The following is a 14,498-nucleotide window of genomic DNA, read 5'->3' on the forward strand; positions in this document are numbered from 1 at the left end:
ATTTGGATCTGATAAGCAAGGAAGAATTTAGGAGTAAATGTTACATTTTATTACAAAGTGATAAGATAGATCTTTCTAATTTGTCGATGTATTATAGGGGTGATAATTTGACTCTATTCTCTACTAGAGAAGGCATTGATCTAAATTGGTCGCATCTCATAGAATGTCAGTATTTACATAAATCACTTTTTAATAACCAAATTTACCATGTTATTGTGTTGTATTGTGAATGAACCCAGTGATATATCTTGATTTGATTGTTGAATTGCGCTAGAATGGAAGTTAGCTACTGCTCATTTCCCTCTCAACAAGCATAGAAGAATAGTGCGATAATCTACTATATCTTGCCTTAATGATTAAAGTTAAACATAAGTTGTTTTGCAAGTCAAAAAGGTATACCCACCTAGGTTTTGTAAAGCCTTAAAGTGTAGAAGATAATACATCAAAAGGCCTTGTTAGTTGGCCCCACTTCAATGATAGTGCACCTAAAATGTAGTTTGACGAGCTTAAGGGTTGAGAGCTCATAACCAAGCTATATTCTCATGTCGTAAGTTTATCTATGGTATCCTTTCTCCATATAATTCGTTATATCCTAATATTTTCACAAAAGGGATGGAATACAAGATTAAAGACGAGAATTCTAATCATATTAGGCATATGGATTAAGATGAACCCTAAAGGTGAAACTTGAAGTTTCAAGCTTTATGGGTAGCACACCTCAGTCCAAATAACCCCTTTGCACAATACAAAGTCCCAAAATATTCATTAAATACAACCTTTCCTATACCCTCCAATATAAGAGCTTATCCACCATCGTCTACTTTATGAACTTAATTTAGCCCTGTTTGCTAAAAAAGCTACTTCTAAATGAAAAACACCTCCAAAGAAAAAAAAATTAACACTCAAATTGCAATTCAAAAACCTTACATATATTGTCAATTCCCCATCAAGCTCTTGGTTGCACATCTTACGTTGAGTGCATCTAACAGGAACCCTTTTCAATTACCATTTATCTCAGTATGTGTTTGGAGCTTTTAGAAGAATGGAAGAGAGTGATGCTTGGCCCTGAGGCAAACCAAAATCCAAGTGTTTCTAAAAAGGTCAAAAGAGTAGCAAGAGGCAACTTTAACACACAAGAGGTGCCTCAAATCTTATGTTACAAAACTTGGACTCAATACCCAAATTCGACAAAGACTACACAAATTACTAAATCATAAAATATATGGGTCTTTAAATATTTACAACTTGTTTTATTACCATTTTAAAGACACAATAAACTAATCAAATGGAATCCACTTTGATCACAAACACAACTCACATGGGTGTAAAAGAATATCTTAGCTATAAATGGAACAACATTTTAAAATGTATAAATATTGTTCAAGTATTTAAGGTGTCCATATCCGTGGATTATGATATTCGGGAATTGAAAACAAAAAACACAATGTGGAGTCATGAGCTATGGTAAAAAGGAGCTTGTATGCTTCATGGTAAAAAGGAGCTTGTATGCTTCAACCAAGCCTTACTGGCTCTATATGGGGTCATGTGCTTGTATGTCAAACAAATCTACAAATGTTCCTACGGGCTAGGAAGCATGACTTAGGACAGATTTTGACTTAACAAACTAAAAGCATAAATATAAACTAATTAGGAAAAGGTAAAAAAATAAAAAATAAAAGTTTCATTCAACATGACCCAAAAAAAAAAAAATCATTCCTTTGTTTCTTCAGAAGGGCAAATATCGATTTTCCTTATTTTTCACTTTTAAACATTCTTCAGAATTCCTCTAGTTCCTTCACTTTAAGCCTCTGCCCTCTAAGGCTCGCCAGATGCCCAAGTCATGACAAGCCTCCAAGACCCATTTAGAGCCTAGTGAGTCTTGTGACTATAATCAAACTCTTGTAATTAAAAATAACTCTGAACTTCGAAAGAATAATTCTAGATATGGATGTCTCAAGGTCTATTGAAGTTCATTTTACTTCTAGAAGAATAATGAAAGTCAATTACAATGTAATCTAAAAATAATTCTTTCAAGCTTCCCAAAATAAAGCATGAACCAGGGATGAGTTTAATGTCCAAAACTGATTATGTGTAGCGGTTGGTTTTTAGACAAATCTTTAGAATCATGTTGTAAAATGTCAAACAGAACTATAAAAGAACCTAAAGCTCAATCTCTATCATCAAAAACCAGAGAAGTTTCAAGACTTAAGAAGGCAATGGAAACTAAAACAACATTACATATTTCAGAAATCAATCACTATATTCATAATATCATTACAAAAAAATGTAACCGTATGTTTCTATTGACATTGTATTGCTCATCTATATGCAAGAAAACTACTTGGCATTATAAGATTAAAAAATAACACTGCCAAATTACAGAAGAAGACAATTTTTTCAGTGAGTAAAAAGCACAGATGAGGAAAAGTGACTGCTCTCAAGTCATCATTTAAATTTTAAGACATGCACACACAAAAAAAAATCATCTCACATTTATACAGTGCATTCACAAATATTATGAGGGCCATCTTAGCCTTAGCTGCAGCAGTTGCTTGTCTGTTGAAGTGATTTCTGCTCAAGAGGTTCTCCTTTAATTTGAATAGTACTTTTTTGGCTGTTCTTTGTTGCTGCTTGACTTCCTACCCTGTCAAAAGCCAGAAAAGCACTTTCAAAACTTTATTAATATGATCTAAAGATTAATGTACTTCTGCGCAGGATTATTCAGGTAAGTCAAACATAAGATTTAAATACAACAAGACTTATTCCTAAGAAAAGATGCACTCGTTAATGAGAAGCCATGAAACGTTGAATCTCCACCAAGCCTTACCTCTTTTTAATTTCTCTGGCCATAGTAAGAAATGCTTGTTCAACATTTGTTGCATCTTTGGCACTCGTCTCCAAGAATGGAATTCCAGTTTCACTGGCAAAGTCCTGAAATCTCAAAACACATCAAAGAAGGAACCTGGGATGGGAATATGCAAAAAGGATGGGGCGTGATTCTTCTGGACAGCTGCACAACTAATGCCTGACATCATTCTTAAGGGCCCAAGATAGATCTCGAAATCGAATTGATATATGATATACAGATAATTATGAAAATATCACTTTTACTAGTAATACTCGTGCAACTGGAATGTTCAAAGCCAAAATAAATCTACTCAAGTGGAAAAATACTCAAGGAGAAGATCTTAATGCAATTTTCAAAAATTCCAAAGGTCCAGTGCAACAATAAAATATATACCTTAGCCGTTTGTTGATCTACAGCTCTCTTTTCAGATAAATCACATTTGTTTCCAACCAGAATCTTGTTTACATTGTCGTTTGTATATCTTTCAATCTCACTCAACCAGTGTTTGACATGATCAAAACTTTCCACATCTGTAATGTCGTAAACAATCTGCGATAAATAAATCTTTTTCATCAATACAATAATTGTCATTGTCAGTGACCAACACTTCAAATTTTAACATCATGTGATTAGGTAGTGAATATGGACCATCATAATGTAAGCTCAATCACATTAACACACAAATGTTAAACACTTCGAATAATCTGTTTGAAGAAAGGATAACAAGAGTAAAAGATTTCTGATCAAGATACACAGTAGAAGATCCAAGATGCAGAGGAAAAATATATTCAGTAGGTACGGGTGTCTTGGGCTTCGCACACTTATCTGTCTACTGGCTTTCTGTGGGTCCCGTAGGCTGTTTGGTCTAGTTATTAAAAACATATATTCATTCACTAAACTTTATTAGTGGATGAACTTTTGAATAAAAGTAATTTTTTTAAACAAAAATATAGCTGAAAGAAATATTACAACCATTAAAAGATTGTAATATTTTTAGCTAATCAGATGTATTTAGCAATTAGAATTGTTATAGGGATAATTGAAAAAAGTTATGACAATCTCTTAGCATTCTTACATAAATTAGACAATAAAATTAATTTTCCATTATAATTAGTGAACAAAGAAGTCCCAACATATGAAATTCTAAAAGCTTTTTGTATTTTTATTCATCTCCTATTCATACCTACTAGAATTGCAATTTAACATTATAATTACTTTAGTTGATTGTTAGGTTGTTTTATCTATGTCTATCTTTAAAATGTAACCACCACCTATTTTAGGAATATGATCGAGAATATAATGCAAGGCTCTCCAAGTAAGAACAAATGCCAATTTCTTTTGTCTCATTCTTCAGTCTTTACTGACACTGGTAACAAAGCCAGATTGAATTGATCTCGCAAATTTCAAATGTCAGGCAGAGAGAAGTTAGCTGGTATCAGAGGTAATGTGAAACATCATTAATTGCAGAGTTTGAATTCCCCCATTAAATAGGACTCAAAAAATAAGGTAGTAAAAGGTAAGTGTAGCCTTTTTAGGTTGCATCCAAGCAAGCCACCGAATTTGGTGTATGAAACCCAATTTCTAAAATCCCAAAAGGGAAATTTTTCCCAAATACCTTATATATCATTCAACATGGCATACAACTCTATTGCTTTTCAGATTCAAAAGTATGACCTCCAATATGTAGTACAAACACCTGCACGCATACTATAACATCTACTTCCTGAATAGAGCCTTTTCTGTATTATCCCTTGTTTCTTGGTCAGAAATCCTCAAGCTCCTGGCTAATGAACCTGCAACATATGTTAGTACTCAACGATAAAGAAATATAACTACTAAATTATATGCAAAATTAAGAGATGAGATCCTAATTCCCATTTAATACCCATCTTAAAGAGAGGCTGTGATCAAACACTTAGTTCCTGGGGGAGCACTTTCTAGGGCTCTAGTATTAGAGCAGCTCTCCACTGTGTGTCATCTCCTCACAATCCGACCTCTCGATAAGACCTTATGGATAATCACCTTGCTGTATCCATCTTCTTAGGAGAGATTCTACATGTCCTGAGCCTTATGAATAACCATAGGTATATTCATCCTTTCATATGCATATGATTTGGGTTCTTTCGGTATACAGACCTTCAGAGATCTTCAATCCCCGCCTTTCTTTAATGTGATACTGTAAAAGATCTTATGGAAGCCTTTCAAAGACCTCTTGGTCTCTGACTTAATTTTTTGATTCTGATAAATCTCACAGGTGCCTTCTGCAACTAGAATTCTTCCTGGGAATAATTTGTTATTAATTATCTTTTTATAATCCTTTTCTTGGTCGTCTACTTGTTGACTTCTGATGTATTTTTGCGGTCGCCTCTTTGATAGATACACCAGATATTTTAATATTAGTCTTCTTCCTGTGTTTTGTCCTTTATCTCCTCGACCATAATTTTCCAAATAACTGGGATTGGTCCTCTTATTGTAACCACTAACATTTACTGTCTGTGCCACACTACTGTTTATATGGGAAGCTTGGGTAAATGGTTGACAACTGAGTAAGATGTTTGGAGCAGTGATGTTTGTATGACATGGCTAGCCTTTCTTCTAAAACTCCACATGGATATTCTGATGTGGATGCTCTCCTCAACCTCTGACTAGGGTGGGCTACCTTGTGCCTGCTGGAGCTGACACAGCTTTCCAATCTACCACTGCTATATCACTATTAAATTGCCCGTGTATTGCTCAGACGATACTGCCTATCAATCATTCCTTTTTCGAATGCCCTATTGAATGGGTTAGGCATTGTTTATATACACAGGTTTAGAGTATAGAAGGCCGTGACCATGATTGGTCATGCCTCTACTCCAATTTATGTTCCTAAAACATTACTACCATTAAATAATGGATTATTATGGTTTTGATGTTTGCTTAATTATTATTATTGAATGGTCTGATAATATTATATTATTTATTATTTGTAATTGTTATTAAACTTATGATCAGACTGTCAAGCTGTTATGAATATGACAAATGTGAAAGACAGAATACTGACTCTGTTTGAATTGTCTTGCAGATAATTTTATCAAGTGTTTGAGGTAATATTGCAATACTAGAGATTTCAATCTGAATGTCTATATTGTAGTAGACAGTGCTGCTATCACCGATCTGTAGAGAGAGAACATTTATTTGTTTTGATGTCTTTTCTCTTGTAAACGGTCAATATAAATATAACACCCCAGAGGCATAACACAGGCAGACGTGACTGTTCAGTGATAAGTCTCATTGAAGGGACACGATGACTAAACTAATCCAAAAGACTCGATCATGATCGGGTGTGTTTATACGCCAAAATGAATTAGTAAGCCTTATGATTATCGGGCATGTTAATATGCATATAATAATGGTTTAGCCTCCAATCTGTTATGTAAATAGGACCATTTACTCGGTCCATATAAATGCATACAAGATAGATAAGGATCAGGAATTTGCAACCTGATCTAAGAGAAGCAAAATCAGATATTCGTACTTGGTTCGATCAGATTGATTTAAGGAAGATCTCAAAGAATTAAGGACAGAGTAAATCATGTCAATGTGTATGTGTGTATGTAATCAGTTCACATGGTGAACTGGTATACATGCACACACATATACATACATTTTGCCAATTGATTTTTCCTTAAATTCTGACCTACGCTATCATATTTCAACATTATTGATTGAAAAATAAAATAAATGAATTATTATCAATAATGATTAGTTATTATTCGAAATAATAACAAATTGGATCATTATTATTTTTAATTAAAGAAAAATAACAAATTATAACCATTGAAGCATTAAATAAATGAATTGTTGATCAATAATAACCTTTGTATTTATTATTTATTCATTAACTAAAGTGAGGAGAGCAGTTCTTAATAATTTTATCAATTTTATCAAATCAAGTGCTTACTCTATTTCTCGAGGGTTATTTCAATCCCTCCTGCTCGATTTTGCTTGTCCTCAAGCAAGTTGATAGTTTCTTCTTTCTCCCACGTGGCATCTTCCTTGGGTAAATTCTTCCATTAGATTAAATACTTTGTAATCGTCCTATCCCTCAGCTTCCTTTCTCAGGTATCGAGGACGATCTTAGTTTCTAGGATAAGCTGACCTTCATCATCAAGTGGGGGTAATTCTGTTCGAGGCTCTATTTGTTTCCCTAATACTTTCTTAAGCCTTGAGACAGAAATTATTGTGGATCTTACTCCCTTTAGGGAGTTGTGTATTTCATATGCTACTTCACCAATCTTCCTTAGTACCCAATACAGTCCATAGAATCGTGTTTTGAGTTTTTTCGTTCCATTCTTTTTAATTGAAGTTTGTTTATATGGTTGTAATCTTAGGATCACTAAATCTCCAACAACAAATGTCCTTTTGATGAGCTTCTTCTCGGCATAGATCTTTTGTTGATTATGAGCTTGTTGGAAGTAAGAGTTTTTAAAATATCTGAGCTTTGCTGAATAAAATCTTGTGCGCTCAACACTTGACTATCATGTGGGGTCAAGCTCACAAATGTCAGTGCCTCATAACCATATAAAGTTGTACAAGGGGCCATTCCAATGGACATATGATGGGTTGTATTATAACAGAATCATCCTAAATGTAACCATTTGATCTTTCCTTCTGATGGCTGGTTAATTTAGTTCCTCAAGTATCCTTCCAACCACTTATTTACAATTTCAGTTTGCCCCTCTATTTGGGGGTGGTAACTCATGTTGGGCCTTAAACTGGTTCCCGCTAGTTTGAATAGTTCCTGCCAAAATTGAGTAATAAATTTGCTATCCCTTTCGCTGATTATATTCAGTGGAAGTCCATTGAGTCTAAATACTTCTCTGAAAAATAGTTCCACTATCTGATGTGTTGATGACTTGGTGCTAATTGGAAAGAAATGAACTTATTTGGTGAGTCTATCCACCACTACATAAATATTGTTCTTCCCTTGAACTTGGGTTAGCCGATTATGAAGTTCATCGAAATGCTTTCCCATTACTTATTTGGAATGGGTGATGGCTGTAGTAGTCCTGCAAGATGTGTGTGCTCTGTCTTATTCTATTGACATGTCATGCATTCTTGTACATACTTCTAGACATCTTTCTTCAAACCTTTCCATTAAAATATCTCTTATTTGTTTAGATGTTTTGAAATACCCTTGATGGTCAAACAAAGGATTATCATGATACTCACTTAAGATTGTGTTCTTTATTCTTGATTGAGGGGTTAGGAACACTCTTCCCTTGTAAAATATAACATCTTCCCAAATTTTGAAGTCTTCATTTGGAGATTTTCCATCCAATATTTCGTTGGCTTCAAGGTTCTTTGCATACTCAGAAATGATATCTCTCATCCAATCTCCTCAAATACTGGTAACCATATGGAGGTCAGGGCGTCTAGACAGAGCATCTACAACTCCATTGTCCACCCCCTTAACATATTTTATAGCAAAATCTTATGCTTGAATCCTACCTACCCATTTTTGTTGCGGATCATTAAGATTTTTTTGGCTCAAGAAGAAATGTAGACTGCTATGGTTTGTCTTAACAATGAAGTTCCTACAAACTAGGTATTGTCAAAATTTGGCTAACACGTATGGCCAACATTTCTTTATCATATATCGACTAATGTTTTTCTAAATCTATGAGAGTTTACGACTCTCAAACTCTATGGGATGCTTGTTTTGCATGAAGACTCCAATCCCTTCCCCTGATGCATCACATTGTAATTCGAAGGGCATTGTAAAATCAGGTATGGCTAAAATAGGACATAAATATTACGATAATAGATAATCGTCTATTATTGGTTAATGGTAATCTATTGTAAATATCTAGTTAGCTTTAAGTTAGCTTTCACTTTTTTAGCTTTCTCTATTAGAATAGAATGTTTCTATTCTTTATGATCGTTTCCTAAGGAAACATCGTTTTATTCTTCTGTATTTAATGACCTTTCAATCTCTGTTAATAACAAGCAAGTATTTTACCAATTACTTCGTAATATGGTATCAAGCAAATACTTCAATTTTTTTGAAAAATTTATAATTTTGTTCGAAATTATTCGCTAAAAATTTTCAAAATAATTTCTAAGGTTTTTTTCAATAGCCCGTCTAGGGTTTCTATTTTTTTGAGAAATTCATCTGCAAAGAATTTGAGTTTCAGCTAGGTTTCTTTTCTAAAAATCGTGATTTTGATAACTCGCATTTTTTTTGCAATTCGCAACCTGCAAATCGCGTTCGATTTCTTGTGGAAACTCGCGATTTTTCTACTCACGTTTTCTATTAGATGGTTGTCTATCCATTTTAGATGTTTTGCTCGCGTTGCAGATGTTGGGGCTCATTGTTCTGTAAAAAATCTTGGCTTCCATGGACGTTTTTCTGCAGTCACGAGTTTTCCAAACACAGCATTTTGAGGGTGAAATATCTACTTTTGTGTCTTATAGTTTCATCCCCACTACCGTCTCAGTTAAAACACCTCTGTTCTGAAAAAAATCAAACAGATCTTCTACTTGCAACCACCATTTTTCTGTTGTTTTTGACCTCCATGGCCGCCGACCTAGTTTTTTGCTCGAAACCCTAGTTTTTTGAGCTCGAAAAAAATATTGATTTCAGATTCGTGGTGGGTTTTTCGAGAGCTCAATTGGGTTGTCAAATTTTTGTAGGTACCTCAATTTTTGAGCCAACGAATCCCGAAAACGACAACACATTCCTTCTAGGTTTTTCAAGCTCTCTTCTAGGTCACTCTCCAAATTTTCTAAGTCTTCCATTTCTTTGCCTCGAAGAGCATGTCTCCATCAATTTTTATGTTTTTCATTGAAAAATGTGCCATGGCATCTCTGACAAACATTCTACTCGAGCACAACTCAAAATTCAATGTTCAAAATTATGGCACTTGGAAGCAGTGGATCATCACGATTTTTGAATATTGGAACACCACTCAATTTGTTCTAGGTGTTATGAAACATCTGACTACTCTTGGTTTTGATCAAGATACATGTGATCTGAATAATCGTGAGGCAGTGATGCCTCTCAAATTATTGGTGGCTGATGATCAGCTTTCTCAGATTCCATCTGGCAAGACAGTTGCCGCGATCTGGACACATCTCAAAGGTCTTCATGAGACTTCTGACAAAAGAAGAGCTTTCTTTCTGAAGAACACTATGTTTTCTATTGTCATGGATGAGCGCACTTCACTCCAGGAACACCTAAATCAGATTCAGGCAATCCGTGATCAATTACTTGCCATTGGTCGCAAGATGGAGGAAGAGGATATTGATCTTTGCACCCTGCTACTTCAGCAAGATTGGTGGAAACAACTATTCGGTAGTAGCTGCAGTTCCACCTCCACAAAGCAAGTCTTTGCTGCGAAATCCTTTCAAAAGGATAAAGGCAAGTTTCAACAGCCATCTCAACAAAAGTCTTCTGCTTCAGCATTAGATAGTTCCCGAAAGAACATTCAATGCAACTACTACCAGAAGTTTGGACACATGAAGGTTGAATGTCGAAAACACTTAGTTGCACAATCTAAGCAATCAGGTTCGCAGCCCAAAGCGAACAGTGCAGAGCACACTAAGCAGACGGAGTCTTCTTTTTACGCCTTCATGGCTAGAAGACCTGTAGATCATGTAAAGTCGTTTGTCTGGTACATTGATTCAGGTGCCTCTCGTCATTTCACTCACCACAGAGACTGGTTTACTGACTACCAGCCTTATTCAGACTCTGTTATTTTTGGTGGCGGAAAAGAGTACACAGTTGTCGACAAAGACAACATTCAGATTCAGTCTATTGGGACGAATCTCATATTCCTTGATGTGTACTACGTTCCAAGGATGGAACTAAATCTACTCTTAGTCAGTCAGTTGCTGTGACATTCTCCACACTTGGATGTCACCTTCAGTTCACATTAGTGCACCATCATTGATCTGGTGACTTAGTCTACTGTTGCAATGGGTCTTGATGATCATGGTCTTTTCAGACTTATTGATTCTGGTGATTCTCAAGACTTAGCTATGGCTGCTCGACGGTCTTCTGTCAGCACACTTTGGCATTAGCGATATAGGCACTTAAATGTGCATTATCTCTCACAGCTTGCTCAGGATGACCGTGTTCTTGGATTGCTAGAGATTCAAACTCAACAACTTGGAGTTTGTGATGCATGCCAGGCTGGGAAGCAACATCGCACACCTTTCACCAGTGGCGATTCATGGCGAGCTTCTCAAGTAATTCAACTTGTAAATGCCATTATTTGTGGCCCTATGGCCACTCCTATTCTTGGGTCCAGGTATTTTTTGTTGTTTGTTAATGATTTCAGTAGAAAAATGTGGTGTATTTCCTCCAAAAAAAATTAGATGCATTTCTTGTATTTCAAAAATTTAAACCTTTAGTTGAAAAAGAGTTTGAGAAATCTATTATTACTCTTTGATCAGACAATGGGGGGGAATTTTGCTCTAATGTTTTCTCTAGCTCCTTGGATACACATGGCATCAAACGTCAGTTAACCACACCCCATATGCCACAACAGAACAGTGTAGTTGAACGTCGAAATCGAGCAATCACCAAGATGGGTCGATCCATGCTCGAACACGGACATGTGTTGAAGAAGTTTTGGACAGAAGCAGTTAACACTGCAATTTATCTGTTAAACCGGTCGCCCACAGTGGCAGTCAAAGGTAAAACTCCAGAAGAGGCCCGGTCAGGTCGCAAGCCCAGAATCAGTCACCTGAAGGTTTTTGGCTCCCTAGCTTTTGTTTGGATCCCTGATGCATCACACACCAAGTTGAATGCCAAGAGTCAGAAACTCATGCTTGCTAGATATAGCAGTCTTCACAAAGCCTACTACCTAATCGACGTTGAGACATCTCGTCTCATCTACAGTAGTGATTTAGTCTTTGATGAGCAGCGAGGACCATGCATGCCTGTTTCTCCTGTTCCTAATCCAGCAAACCGGCCTATGAAGGCTCATGATTTGGGAGTTCGACTTCCATTAGGTCCACCTGATGGGAGGGCTTCAGTAACTCTTGAAGCTCCAGTTATACTAGTGATCCCTGTACAAACACCTCCAACTTCTCCTGCAGGATCACCTCGATTTGTAGATGTTTCACCTGAGTTTGATCCCGGTTCTTCTAATGAGGAACCTAATCACCAAGCATCTCTTGATACTAATGTTGGTCGTTCTCCTCTCCAGCCCAAGTGGTGGGCTAAGACACTTGCTAATCTTCGTGATGATGAGCTCATTCATGGGAGAACTGCTCGAAAAAAGAGCAAAACTATAGTCTGTTAACTTTGCTCTCATGGCCAACATTCACAATGTGTTTGAACCTCAAACATACTCCAAGGCTAAAGGAATTCTATAGTGGGAACAAGCCACGACATCTGAACACCAGAGCCTACTGAAGAACAACACCTGGGTCCTTTCCGATCTTCCACCAGGGAAAAAACCCATTGGCTGCAAATGGGTTTACAAAATCAAATACAAATCAAATGGTACTTTGGATAAGTACAAAGCTCGTTTAGTAGCTAAGGGCTTTTCTCAACGTCAGGGCATTGATTATGAGGAGACCTTTGCTCCTACTGCAAAGATGAGCACCATCAGATTAGTCCTAGCCATGGCAGCACAGTTTGGCTAGAAGGTCCATCAGATGGACGTCAAGAATGCTTTCCTGAATGGTGATCTCCATGAAGAGGTCTACATGAGGCAACCTCCTGGTTTCAAGGTTGCTGGTAAAGACCATCAGGTTCTCAGATTGGTAAAAGCTCTCTATGGCTTGAAGCAAGCCCCTTGGGCATGGTACATCAAAACTAATAAGTACCTCAGTGATCAAGGCCTCAAGAGGAGTTCTTCAAACTCAAATCTGTACATCAAGACTATTGACAGTGACATCATCCTTCTGGTTATTTATGTGGATGATCTGATCATCACTAGCAGTTCGGCATCTTTGATTCAAGGAATCAAACAAAACTTATCCCAATCTTTTGATATGACTGACCTTGGGCTCATGCATTATTGCCTAGGTGTTGAAGTTTGGCAACAGTCTTCTGGTATATTCATCTCACAGTCCAAATATGCCAAGGCCCTGTTAGACAAATTTCGTATACAACATTGCAAGCCTACATCTACACCTATGGAGAAAGGTCTCAAGTTATCTGCAAAGTCTAATTCTCCTTTCGTTGATGATACTACATACAGGAAACTAGTAGGCAACCTCATCTACCTCTCTGCTACTAGGCCTCATATCAATTTCGCAGTCACCTGTATCTCACTATGACAGCTCCTAAGGCTGATCATTGGATGGCAGCAAAGCGTGTGCTTCGTTATGTGAAGGGCACTTCAGATTATGGACTTTTGTACTCTCAAAGTTCTAATCCTAAACTCAATGGGTTCACCAATTCAAACTGGGCAAGCTCTGTTGATGATAAAAAGTCAACTTCTAGATGTGTTCAATTTGGGATCTAGTGCAGTCACATGGACCAGTAAGAAGCAACAGGCAGTTTCTCTCTCCTCTATAGAGGCCAAATACAAAGGGACTGTTAAGGCAGGATGTGAAGTTTGGTTTCATCGGATGCTTGGGGATATGCAGATGTCACCAACAGGACTAACTACTCTATTTGTTGATAACGAAGGCGTTATCAAGTTAGCACAAAATCCAATCTTCCATGAACGAACCAAGCATGTGGATGTTCCATGAACAAGTTATTTCTTCCCACCTTTGATGGCAGCAGTAATATATCCGCTAGAGCTTGGATTTACAAGCTAGACACCTACCTGACACTTAAGCCCATGTCAAAAACAAAAGCCATTAGATTCGCCACAATGCATTTAGAGGGAGCAACATATGATTGGTAGCATCATGGGTTGGTCACCTAGGATCATGGTCTCATTACTTCTTATGAGATTGTTAGCTCTAAGTTGATCACCCGTTTTGACAGGAAGGATATTGAGGTCTTCTACAGTGGATCTCTAGACAATTTTATTGATGAGTTTCAGCAGATTTCAATGATGATTCCGAATATAACAGAACAGCGGAAAGTAGTTCACTGAGGGCTTACAGGACAGATTTAGAGGTTTGGTCAAGGTCCTTGAACCAAACACTCTAAATGATGCCATAAAGATTGCACATGATCTAGACTCACCTTCTTCAATACTACAGCCTCCTACGAAACCTTATAAGGGATCTTCTTCATTTCAGAAGAACAAGAACCAGCATAAGACTACCCCACCTAGATTGGACTTTGAGACTCGAAATGAACTTAGGAGGAAAAAACTATGCTTCAGGTCTAGGGAGCCTTGGACACCGGATTACAGATGCCTTGGCAAAGGTAAAATACATTATGTCAAGGTTATGTCGAAAGAAGAGGATGAGCAACAAGAGGGCAGCAAGGTTGATGGCTGCGATGAGGAAGAGAATGAGGAGCAGCCTCCTAAAGAGAGGAAGAAGAAATCCACTCTGGAACAGTCCCCTATCATAGCTTTCCTTTCTAGTGATCCCACAGGTCACCCCTTTCACTTAAAGGGTGTAGCTAGAGGGCAGTGTATTGTGTGTCTTTTTAGATACAGGTGCATCACATAACTTCATAAGTACACACTAGGTTTCAAGGAGGAAGTTACAGGTTGATGATATACCCGAGTTCGAGGTT

General features: G+C 37.0%; 1 protein-coding gene across 1 annotated transcript in view; it reads right to left on the minus strand.

Moving 5' to 3' along the window:
- Positions 1-2,241: 2,241 nt before the first annotated feature.
- LOC149568962 (ras-related protein RIC1-like) overlaps positions 2,242-14,498 on the minus strand; it is a 62,901-nt gene continuing 50,644 nt past the window's right edge. Inside the window, exons 6-8 of the mRNA XM_089821769.1 lie at positions 3,242-3,397; positions 2,828-2,931; positions 2,242-2,644 (exon numbers count right to left, since the gene is read on the minus strand). Coding sequence (XP_089677895.1) covers positions 2,536-2,644; positions 2,828-2,931; positions 3,242-3,397 — 369 coding nt within the window. The 3' untranslated portion in view covers positions 2,242-2,535. The remainder of the gene's footprint in view (positions 2,645-2,827; positions 2,932-3,241; positions 3,398-14,498) is intronic.

This window comes from Cupressus sempervirens, chromosome 3 (assembly GCF_028749045.1).
Source record: "Cupressus sempervirens isolate cs-2001-9-10 chromosome 3, ASM2874904v1, whole genome shotgun sequence".
Taxonomy (NCBI): Eukaryota; Viridiplantae; Streptophyta; class Pinopsida; order Cupressales; family Cupressaceae; genus Cupressus; species Cupressus sempervirens.